Raw genomic sequence first — 12,166 nt, forward strand, 5'->3', positions numbered from 1 at the left:
TCAGTGGAGTCCTCTGATATGCAGGGCTGGTTCTAGGATTTTTGCCGCCCCAAGCAAAAAAATTTTGGCCGCCCCCACTTTTTTTTTCGTGCCCCCGTCCCCCCGGCCCCGTCCCAACTCCACCTCTTCCAAACCCCTTCCCCAAATCCCCAGCCCCACCTCCTCCCCCGGGCATGCCACATTTCCCCCCCATTGCTTCCTGGGGGCCCCCGCGACCTCCCACCCTAGCTCATCTCCGCTCCGCCTGCTCCCCCGGGTGCGCTGCTGCTGTGCTTCTCCCCCCTCCCTCTCAGGCGAAGGAGGGGAGGGAAGCGGAGCAGCGGCGCGTTCAGGGGAGCAGGCGGAGCGGAGGTGAGCTAGGGTCAGGGGGCACAGGAAGTAACGGGGGGTAGAGGAACCACTCCGCGCTCCAGCTCACCACCGCCTCCCCTGAGCGCCCCCCGCTCAGCTTCTCCTCCCTCCCTCCCAGCCTTGCTGCGCAAAACAGCTGTTTCGCGCCTGGCAAGCCTGGGAGGGAGGGGGGAGAAGCAGAGCGGCGGCGCATTCAGGGGAGCAGGCGGAGCGGAGGTGAGCTAGGGTGGGGGGGCGCAGGAAGTAACGGGGGGTAGAGGAACTGCTCCCCGCTCCAGCTCACCTCCGCTCCACCACCGCCGCCTCCCCCGAGCGCCCTGCTGCTCGGCTTCTCCTCCCTCCCAGGCTTGCTGCGTGAAACAGCTGTTTCTCGCGCAGCAAGCCTGGGAGGGAGGGGGGAGAAGCGGAGGGGTGGCGGCGCGCTCAGGGAAGCAGGTGGAGGCGGAGCGGAGGCGAGCTGGGGTGGCGAGCTGGGGTGGCGGGGGCACTTTTTCCCCATGCCCCGGAGTCAGCACCTATGATGGGCGGTTCCAGAATGCCGCCCCTAGAAATGTGCCGCCCCAAGCACCTGCTTGTTTTGCTGGTGCCTGGAGCCGGCCCTGCTGATATGGATTGTTTCTGGAACTCACCGCTTGGGATCATCCATCATAAAACCACGGTTTGCGTAATCACTGTTGCTCAACTTTTCCTGCCCAAACATAAATGTGCTTCAGATAGCAAACGTTCCACCTAGGCTCACTATCTGTACGTTCAGATGAAGGAGAACGGCGGAATGAGCTCTGCGCTTGCCAGCCGGAGTAGCAAAGGGATAGTGAACTCAAGAACACAGACTTAAATCCACCCCCTGCTCCAGGACCCATGAGCACTGACTGTAGGTGCGGGGAACTGTGCTTTTGAGAACTCCTCCCAAAGGCAGATCTCTAACAAGGCCCAGGGGCCGGGAGAGGGGGACTGGGAATGAGAGCTCCTGCCTTGCACATGGGGAGACACATTCAGGGAATGGGGGAGAGGAATCTCTGACAGGTGGATTTCGCTTGCTGTGGTTTGTGGCTGAAAAGAGAAGAGCCATCAGGAGGAGAGGGCAGGTAATTTGCCCCATGTAGAGGGGGGAGATTCAGTCCTTAACAGTCAGTGCTTTATACTTTGCCTTAGTAAGACCAAACAATGTGCTCAGTGGTGAGATTCTCATATAGGGCCTCAAAGGATCACGCGAGGCCTGAAGAGTGGAGGCATTTCGTACCTGTCTGTAGGGAAGGAGTAGTCCAGAAGGCATGAGATCACTGTGTCCAGATGCTCCACCTCGCCAGCCAGCAGGGCCACTAACTTCTTCATCAGGGTCCTGGAGCTGGGCTGCTGGACTGAATCCAACCGGCTGCAAACCCCAGCCACAAGGTCTGCTGCCTGAGAGAGAGGGAACCAGATGAGACGGGACAAGACTCTCATCCCATCCTGCAGCTGGGGCAAGAGGGAACCTCAGCATCCCTGGAGAATCAGAGTTAGCCTCTACGTTTTGCCTAAAAGTCACAATTTCCTATATTATTGGCAGGGCTCATTTCAGAGCCTTACAAGGTGCATCGTTGCAAAGACCACATATCAATGGCTCAAAGGAGATGAGTCCTATCTAGGCACAATACAGGGGTAACATAAGAATGGCCATACTGGGTCAGACCAATTGTCCATCTAGCCCAGTATCCTGTCTTCTGCTGGTGCCAGATGCTTCAGAAGAAATGAACAGAACAGGGCAATTTCTCGAGTGATCCATCCCCTGTCACCCAGTCCCAGTTTCAATCAGAAGGCGTAGGGACACCCTGTGCAAGGTGTTGCACCCCTGACCACCTTGGCTAATAGCCATTGATGGACCTGTCCTCCAGGAACTTCTCTAATTCTTTTTTGAACCTGGTTATACTTTTGGCCTTCACGACAACCCCTGGCAATGAGTTATGAGTTGTGTTGTGGGAAGAAATATTTCCTTAGGTTTGTATTAACCCAGGTTTGTGTGTGTGTGTGTTTGTGTCTGTGTCTGTGTGTGAAAGGATAAATAAAACTTCCCTATTTACTTTCTCCACACAAATTCATGAATTTATAGGTGTCGGCATCTCATGAATTTATACAAAAGCAATATGATATTTTCTGTCTTATTATCTATCCCTTTCCTAATGCTTCCTAACATTCTGGTAGCCTTTTTGACTGCCATTGCACACTGAGTGGATGTTTTCAGAGAATTGTCCATGATGACTCCACCCTTGAGTGGTAACAGCTGATTTAGACCCCCTCCATTTGTATGTATAGTTGGGATTATGTTTTCCAATATACAGGAATCAGACTAGAAGATCTGATGGTTCCTTCTGGCCTTAAACTCTCTGAACGTATGACTGTTCCCAGCACTGGGAATTTTAGTTTCCGTCCATCTCAGCAGCAGCGCCCCATACCTTCTCCACCTTAGTCCCACCGCTGTTCACCATGGCAGACAGCAATCCCTCTGCAGTTGGCTGGCAGTTATTGTTGCAGTGATTCGTCAGGCCATCCATAACAGTCAGAATGAAATCTGTCCTCTCTCTTGGGTTGAAATAGACTCCAAAGAGCTGAAGCATACAGGGAAAAGTGTAATTTACAAAAGGCCTCGTCCTGATTCCACGGGGGGCTGATAACTACTGGAGCCCAGAGAAAGCCCTGGCTGGGGGTTGCAGGTCCTCTCCAGCTTCTCAGGGGCTCTGTTTTACTCCTTTCTATTACAGGGCCCCAGTGGCTGATGAGGCTTCTGCTGCGAAACCATATCACTCACAGTGAGGCAAGAGGACTAGTTAAACCATTACAGTGGCCAACCTAGGAGTGCTGCCGTGCACGTCAGGATGTGCATTTAGTGGTGTCAGACACCTACTTCTCAGGCATCCGAGGTGCAAGGGTCACCATTAAAAGATCAGCAGTTGCGGGATCCATGTAGTAATATTAGTAATGACTGTTACAGTACTCGGTCTTTGACTGTGACTGTATGTGATACCCTCCTACAACACATCCCAGCATAAATACAGCACCCAAGTCCTGATTACGACACCATCACCATACTTCCTGGCTTGCAGCCTGACCCAAAGACCATTGAAATCAATGGAAAGACTTCCATTGGCTTCAATAGGTTTTGGATCAAGCCTATATAGTATAGACCTCGTTGTGACAGCTTCTAACAACCCAAAGTACGAGAGCAGTAGGCGTTCAACCTTCCCCATATGGACACTCCCTTTCCTATACTAGGACCCTCCCAGAATCCCCTTCCAAACTAGCCAAGACCCTGTCCCATTTGGCAATAAGGAAAGGGCAGGGTGCCTGTGCCCCTCAGGTTGGGAACCCATCTGCTAGAGCAGTGGTTCTCAATCAGGGATACACATACCCCTGGGGGTACACACAGGGGTGGCAGGTTTGTATAATTTTTGGCATTGCCCAGAATGGGTCCAAGTCCCACCTCCCCCTACACCTGCCTAAGGCTCTGGGAGGGAGTCTGGGTGCGGGAGGGGGTTTGGGGTGCAGGTTCTGGGAGGAAGTTTGGGTGCTGGGTGCAGGCTCTGGGCTGGGATAGAGGGTTTGGGTGTGGGAGGGGGCGTGCGGCTGGTCCAAGGATGAGCAGTTTGGGGTGCAGCAGGCAGGCTGACCCTGGGCTGGGGCAGGGGGCCAGAGAGGAGGACTCCCCCCAGCCCTCTCCCTGCTGGCCGCAGCGAGCTCTGTGGGAGAGGAAGGGGGGGCCTCCTCTCCGACCCCCAACACGACACTCATCCAAGCCCCCCCAGGCTGCTGCTCAGGAGGTCCAGCCAGGATAAGCCTCCCCCCTCCCCCGAGTCGACTCGGAGTCTCCTGCTGGGGTGCGGGGGGGGGGGGGGAGGGCTGCCATGCGCTCCTCCCCTCCTCCCTCCGCAGGCGCAGCAGCCACCTCAGCCTGCCCCGGCGCCGCTTCCTTGTAGCCGGCTGCGGCAGCGGCTGGCGAGGGAGCACAGTGCGGAGCTGCAGGGGGCGCTTGGGGGAGGTGCGCGGGGGTGGCAGCCGGGGCCGGGGGAGGTGCGTCGGGGCGGCAGGCGGGGCTGGGAGAGAGACCCGGCCCCGAACATTGGTGGAGCCGGGTCCCCTGGGCCCTGAATTTTCTCAAGCCCGGGCACCATGGGCCCATATAACTTGCCGCCCCTGGGGTACAGGGGGTACATCAACTCATCTAGATATTTGCTTAGTTTTACAACAGGCTCCATAAAAAGCACTAGCAAAGTTAGTCCAAACTAACATTTCATACAGACAATGACTTGTTTATACTGCTCTATCTACTATATCAGTGTTTCTCAATCTGGGGGTGCCAACCCCCAGGGGGGTCATGGGATGGGTTTAGGGGGGTCACAAGTTTAGGGTCGCCATTGGGGGTGGCAAGCAGGGCCCCCGCAAATCTAAGATACATGCAGAAGCTGAAGCCCAAGCCAAGCCCAATGCCTAGGTTTGCCAACTTTGTAATATTTAAAAACCGGACGCTCATGCAGGAGTGCTGGACCGCTTCTGCCCTGCCTCTTCCCCCCGAGGCCCTGCCCCCCATTTGGTCCTCTTCTCCCCTTCCACTGTTGCTCACTGCTCTTCCCCTCTTCCCCGCCCAGGTCAGGAGCAATTTGCCTGCTGGGAGCTGCAGCCGCATGATGTGGGTAGGTGGCAGCCCCGGTTGAGTAGGGGCTGGTGCGGGTGATGACCTGGCACCTCCCCACCTCCCTCACCCGCAGTAACTGGACTTTGGGTGTCCGTCAGTAGATCTGACCGGACACTATCAGATCCCCTTTTCAACCAGATTTTCTGGTCGAAAACCGGGCACCCGGCCACATTACCACCGCCCGGGGCTCAAGCTGAAACCCGAACCCCGCCACCTGGGACTGAAATCAGTGTCTCCTGAAAGATGTACACTAGTCTGGAAAGGTTGAGAACCACTTGCTAGAGAGTAGATCACTCTTTATGAGCATTTGTTGTCTTCACTGTTGTAGCCGTGTCGGTCCCAGGATATTGGAGACACAAGGTGGGTGAGGTTCTATCTTTTATTGAACCAACTTCTGGTAGTGAGAGAGACCAGCTTTTGAGCTACACAGAGCTCTTCTGTGTCTGTCTGAAGAAGAGCTCTGTATGGCTCCAAAGTTTGTCTCTTTCACCCACAGAAGTTGATCCAATAAAAAAATTGGACCTCACCCATTTTGTTTCTTTCTGAGCATGTCATTTCTAGCCATGAGGAAGGGCAGGAGCTGTAATTCTTGGGTAAGCCATACACAATAGAGATGGGCGATCCAGGGACAGGAAGTAGTTTGGAGCTGTGCGATACCGTATTGTACTGACACCAATGTAGAATGGTCATTAGTGCCAGGACGTGATTACCTCTGCGATCTTGGAGGGGCTGTTGCAAACCACAGTGGGGCTCCAAGCAGCCAGAAATTCCTTGTTCCTCTGTTCAGTCCATTCCACATTCTTTCTGTCCAACTGTGCAACTGAAATACATGTTAATAACACTCTTAACTTTCCATTCTGCTTCCTGGCTTCTGCTCTCATCCCTCTTTACTGGACAAAGCCCTTGGTTTGGCCCTGATCCAGGAAAGCATTTAAGCACATACATTATTCGAAGCAGATGAATAATCCCAGGGACTTCCGTGGGACTACTCGCCTGATGAAAGTTACAGATGTGCGTAAATGTTGTGCTGGATCAGGGCCTTGACTCCCAGAGTAAAGTGGCTCTATCAAGTGGTGACTGGAATCTAGCCAAAACACTTCAGTGGCATAGAAGTGGATTAACACAGTCATGAATTGAGCCCCAGATTTGGATCCAGATTTCCAACAGCCATCAAAGTTCTGGGGCGTTCGGGGTACAGGCATCTCGAACTGATCTAATTGGTCTGATGGCGTTTAATCCCCTATCATCGTGTCCCACTGACCCTTCCCATTCCCACTGAAGGAATTAGCTCTACCAGTCTCAGTTTGTGGTAACGTGTGTTGCCTTTCTCTGTATTCCCCCCCTCCCCTTTCCTTTCTTTGAAAGTCAGGGCTAGAATTACGGGATGACTATCAGACGCTTGTTTCTAGAGCCACAAAAAAAACAGCACTCTGTTCAAAGGAACAAATACCGAGCCAGATGCTCTACTTCTTCCTCAGGCACTACCCTGAACAGGAGCTTTGCCTGAGGAAAGTCTCTAGCATTTAGCTTCCAGGAGGGGGATTCAGATGCTCATCAGTGCTTCTCTTACTCTTTTGGCGCCACGCAATAGAGATGAGGTAATGAACAGCCTCTGCTGCCTTTGAGCCGATCTCCTTGACGGGATCCCCACAGCGGATCCCCAGCACTGCAACCAGGTGTCCGAGCCTGGTGAATGGAGACGCTTCCTAATGGTACAAAAGAGGAGAGGAGGAATCCATTACCACTGCAGGTAAAGCGGGCTGTGTCTCCTAGGCAAGGAGTCTATATCCACACAGTCCCTTTCTATAATGGGGCGTGATCCTCAACTCTCCCTTTTCAGAAGAGGCTTGGGAGCCAGAAGAAGAATATAGGGCTCGATCCCGCACCACAGACGTCCACTGGAGTTTTGCCACAGACGTCAGTGGGAGCAAGATCAGGATCATAATGATCTGTAACGGCTGAGGTGGGCTGGAATGGAGAGGCCTCTTCCTGCAGCTCTACAAGAGGAAAGTATCCCATGGTACTAGGATGAGGAATGGAGGCAAACAGGGAACCAGCTGGGGATGAAATGTCTTCAGTCTCTAGGATTTTGAAATCTCTTTTCTCTGAAATTCATTAGATCCAACCATAGAAAAACCCGTTCTTCCTGTGCCCCTTGTTAGCTGCCTTTCCTGCATTGGAAAGAGGTGGCCTATTCCTCCAGGGCACTGGATTTATTTTCCAAGTGTATCAGATGCCAACCCATCTCAGTCAGGATGATGGACGAGCAACGAGATCGGTTTTTCCTCCGCCTATTAGGGAGCATTGCACTGTGGGGCCCATCAACATACTTCTTAGCAGGAAGTTTCTCTGGCGTGGAAGAGTGCCCTGTAGGTCTAGTTTGCAATCAGGTCACTAGAAGTCAAGAGTTACTCACATCCAGTTTGACTTCTGTGGCCACGAAGTTTAGGAGCAGTATGCTGCTCCATACAGCCCTCTCCCGCAGGCAATCTTTCCTGGACTGCATCCAGGAGCCCATGAGCTGCAGGAAAAACAAGAGAGGTTAAAAATAACAGGGGGAAAGGGTGTATACAAGTGATCCCCAAAGGATAATCTTTATTCTGGCTGAATCATCTCACTCTTACAGATACAGGCTGCGTCTGCTTTGTGCAGACTCAAAATACACATGGAATTCTTCTCTTCGAATGAAAGCAAAGTGCATTTCTCTCTGAGGGCCCAGTCACACACCCGCTGAAGTCAATGAAAGTTTTGACATTGATCTAAGGACCGATCCAATGCCCATTGAAGTCAACGGAAAGGTCCCCATTTGATTTCAATGAGCATTGGATCGAGCCTTTAATGGATGCAGGATTGGGTCCTATGTAAGGAAGGGAAGGGCCAAGTCTTCTCTGGACAAGCCACACAATCCAGCATTTCATTCAGCAAAATAAGAGCAGCTGGAAGAAAACTTCTATTCTTTCATAATTGCAGACTTTGGGCCAGCCCTCATGCTCTGTAGTTAGCGGCAGTCTTGGTTCCCATTGCACCCACTGGTTCTCACTGTGGGACAGCTGGAGCTGGGAGTTCTGTGGAGGCCAGGTGCCAGCCCTCACGGGGGACTAGAGTCCTGGCAGCGACCCCTCCAATTGCATCAGGAGTGGCAATGATGGGCAGTAAAGGGAATAACGTCCTCATTTGGAAAGGACACTGTGATGTAAGGGCCACCAGGAGACAGGAAAGAAACTGAGGGTAACAATGGAGGAGATTGTCAGACCTCACAGATGGAAATAGAAGACTCCCCCGTGCTACATGAACCTTGTCACATATGCCCTAATAGGAGAACTCTGTGGAGATGGGGCACTCCGTTCTTTCCTTAACTCTCCTTTCCCTCACAAGCTCTTAACAAGATTTTCCTGTTCCTCTTCCCTACCTTACCATCCTCCAACCGGCATCTCCAGATCCTGTTTACCTGCAAGATGCTCTCTAGCTCAGCCGGAACTGGATTTTCTAAAATCAGACTCTGGAGCATCTCGTTGAGGGTCTGCAATGTTCCAAAGAAGAGGTCCTGAAAGGAGGGGAAACCGTTATGCTCAGCGCCACAGAGCTGTGGATTATACAAATAATTTATCTTATGGGCTTGAGGCAAGAATCACAGGGTGAAATTCTTTGGCCTGTATTATACAAGAAATCAGGCTAGATCAGGGGTGGCCAACCTGTGGCTCCGGAGCCATATGTGGCTCTTCAGAAGTTAATATGCGGCTCCTTGTATAGGCACCGACTCCGGGACTGGAGCTACAGGCGCCAACGTTCCAATGTGCCCGGGGGTGCTCATCAGCGGCGTAGCCAGGTGGAAGGAACAGGGGCAGTGGAAAAAAAAAAGCGCCACCCGCTGCGGCCCTTTTACTGACAGGGCGGCGCTCCGGGTCTTCGGCGGCACCTCGGCGGCGGGACCTTCACTCGCTCTGCGGGTCTTCGGCGTCATTTCGGCGATGAAGCTTCAGTGCCGCCGAAGACACCCGGAGCTAGTGAAGGTCCCGCCGCCGAAGTACCGCCAAGACCCGGAGCGCTGCCCCGTCAGTAAAAGCGCCGCAGCAGGTGGTGCCTTTTTTTTTTCTGCTCCCGGGTGAGTAAAATGAAAAAGGCGCCACTTGTGTTCGGTGGGGGAGCGACCGCTGCCCTGCGTCCACCCTAGCTACGCTACTGGTGCTTACTGCTCAACCCCTGGCTCTGCCACAGGCTCTGCCCCCCCTCCACCCCTTCCCGCCTCATCCCCTGAGCCTGCCGTGCCATCGCTCCTCCCCTCCAGAGCCTCCTGCACGCCACCAAACAGCTGATCGGGACGTGCGGGGGGGGGGGGGGGGCGGCGCTGATCAGCGGGGCTGCCAGAGGGTGGGAGGCGCTGGGAGTGGGGTGGGGGAGCTGATGCGGGGGCTGCTGACATATTACTGTGGATCTTCAGCAATATACGTTGGTAAATTCTGGCTCCTTCTCCTAAGACAAGGTCTATAAAAATAAGGCCAGATCCTCAATGAGTGCATATTGACATAGCTCCATCAGCAGGCGTGAAGCTGCACGGATTCATACCAGCGAAGGGTCTGGCCCATACTTCTTGTGCACAATAGTTGCTAAATAATTAGCTACTTCACTTATTCAATAATGTGGGTGCCCTGAGCGCAAGAGAAACCGTATTTAGATTTGTTCTGGGCAGTGAATCCTTCAGGAATCTCGAGAAAACTAGCCTCATGTTTCAACTGATATTGGCCTGCCGTGATTCAAAGCTGTGCTCTTGACAATCACCCAGAAAGCCAGATGCATCGTTATATCCCTGCCTCATTTCCATTATAAACCAAAGGAAACTGATAACAGAAAGACATCTGCAGTATAAATGACCCTTTTCTTATAATTGATCTTCCAAATCATCCCCCAAACCTGATGTAATGAATTCATCAATGCCTCCCTTGGGAAGATAACATGCAGCAAAGCCCTTATCAGAGAGTAAGGAAAATGTTATAGCAAAGAAAGTCCTACATTGAAATGAGATTTTTTAACATTAGAAATAAATATCACTTTAACAAATATATCACCTTGTCTTTGCAGGAGCGCCGCCAGATTTTCTGCTGCCCAAGGCGGCGGAAGGTCCCGCCCCGAAATGCCGCCCCCCACAGAGGCGGCGGAAGGTCCCGCCGCCGAAATACCGCTGTGGTCGCCACCCCCCAAATTGTAGCGCCCTAGGCGACCGCCTAATGGGTTACGCCGGCCCTGTGTCTTTGCCCTTTACTCCTCTGTGTCTTAGATACTATTCACTCCAATGATTTGGTTAGAGAGAGCATATGTGAGCATGCGGGATGTGAGGCAAATTAAGTGTTCTAAATTCTATTGACTTTGGTAGTGAATTTGGTCCAGTGTCTGTAATTTCTCTCCCCTCAACTTTAGGGCCATAAATGGCTTTTCAGAATTAAAAAAGCGCAGGCACTGAAAGCTTTAGCAACTCTCACAGTACGGGTCAGATGTTTAAAGATTTGCCACCATATTTACACCCACAATTTGCAGGCGCAGCTTTGCTCCTACTGGTCTTTTCACCCGTCAAGTTGATCACTTCGATGCCAAAGTACTGGATTTAGGTGTGAAATCAGGTATTTCAGGTGCCCACGTGTGCTAAGGTGTAACTGCAAATAATTGCAGGTCAAAAGTAGGGAGTAAAGTAAAGTTCAGGCTGAAAATGTGGTTGTATCGAGTGCCGCAGGACCCCAACTTTATTCAGCCCCTTCATGCAAGAGGACCTAGCTGTGGGAGGTGCCACACACCAGAAATACCTGGTCAGTGATCAAACAATAGCCAGCCCCATTTCTGGGGCAAGCACTAAGTACGTTTTCCTCATTCCACATGCCTCATTTTAGCTTCACCACCCAGATTGGGATCCCCAGTAGTTCCCTAGTAAATTGAAAACGGATGGATCATTTTCATAATTGGGAATGTGGCAGCTACTTGCTGTATGCATGGGACGAATGATCAGGGCCACGTCACCGGGGCTAAAGTCCCCAACTGATACTCCACAATGGCGTTCCATGAGAAATTTCGTTGACAGTGTAGTCACATATCACCAATATGGGCCCAAAGTAAGTAACAGGAAGCCATTCTTGAGTTACCTTTGTGTCCTGGGCGCTTGTACCCCTGATTACTCCTTGCGCCTGCAATGTCGTTAGAAGTGGCAGGGAAAACACGCTCTTGAGGAATGTTCTCAGCAGGACACTTCTCTGGTGGGAGCCCATGGCCTTCACAACATGTTTTTTGCTGGTAAAAGGAAGAAGCCTGGATTGGACTTTGAGGTGCTGAAGTGTAACGGAGGCATCAGATGGTGAGGACATGAACTGAGGGTTATGCTGAAGGAGCGTGAGACTAAGAGACCTCTGGACTATACAAGAGAACAAGATCATGTGAACAGTAACAATGTAGAAGAGTAAGACACTGGCAAAGATTAACAGAACACAGGAAAAGCACGGGAGGGCAGGGACTGGTGACCCAAATAGTAAATCCGGCTCAGAAACGTTACAGAAGAGAGTGAAGGAAATGACTCAGCTGACACCTCCAGAAAGAAAATCATCTCAAAATGTCTGCAGAGACTCTTGGCTTTGAATCACATGTGGAGTAAAGAGGATTACAATGTTACTGGGTAGAAAATCATCAGTCAGTCATGCAATAGTCCCCCAGCTCCTCCCCAAAGAGTCCTCAGCATCTAAAGAGAAAAAGGCACGAAGTGAGGGACTGCTATTGGCAACTCTGATCCCACCGAGCATGGAGTGAGAAGCCAGGTGTGAAGGCTGGGCAGTTAAATGAGAAGTCACGTTACCTCAGTTCGATAATGATGGCCATGGCCTGGAGCCGTATGGTGCTGGAGAGAGAGTCCCAGGGTTCTTTCTTAATCATCTCCTGTAAGTCACAAAGGGGCAAACATAGTAAATGAGACACAAGTGCTCCCAGCATCAGTCCTACTCCCTCACACATTCATTGAGGAGGTTATACAAAGCCCTGGCATCACAGCTAACTCTGGAGGCCTCAAAAAAGGCTAAATTAGCCACAGGCTTCTCCAGAGTCTCCAATAAATCCCCAGCTAAAAGAACATCAGATATTCCAAAAGTAACAAGGAGCCCAGCCAAAACCCAGGATCTTCCTTTC

General features: G+C 51.9%; 1 protein-coding gene across 1 annotated transcript; it reads right to left on the reverse strand.

Moving 5' to 3' along the window:
• Positions 1–2,707: 2,707 nt before the first annotated feature.
• LOC135978305 (maestro heat-like repeat-containing protein family member 7) lies at positions 2,708–11,345 on the reverse strand. The gene is made up of 6 exons (XM_065579278.1): positions 11,140–11,345; positions 8,463–8,558; positions 7,431–7,535; positions 6,585–6,720; positions 5,725–5,834; positions 2,708–2,933 (listed from the first exon to the last, which is right to left on the reverse strand). The coding sequence occupies exons 1-6, from the start codon at positions 11,260–11,262 to the stop codon at positions 2,745–2,747; spliced, it is 759 nt and encodes a 252-aa protein (XP_065435350.1). The 5' UTR covers positions 11,263–11,345; the 3' UTR covers positions 2,708–2,744.
• Positions 11,346–12,166: the final 821 nt, after the last annotated feature.

This window comes from Chrysemys picta, unplaced genomic scaffold (genome assembly GCF_011386835.1).
Source record: "Chrysemys picta bellii isolate R12L10 unplaced genomic scaffold, ASM1138683v2 scaf207, whole genome shotgun sequence".
Taxonomy (NCBI): Eukaryota; Metazoa; Chordata; order Testudines; family Emydidae; genus Chrysemys; species Chrysemys picta.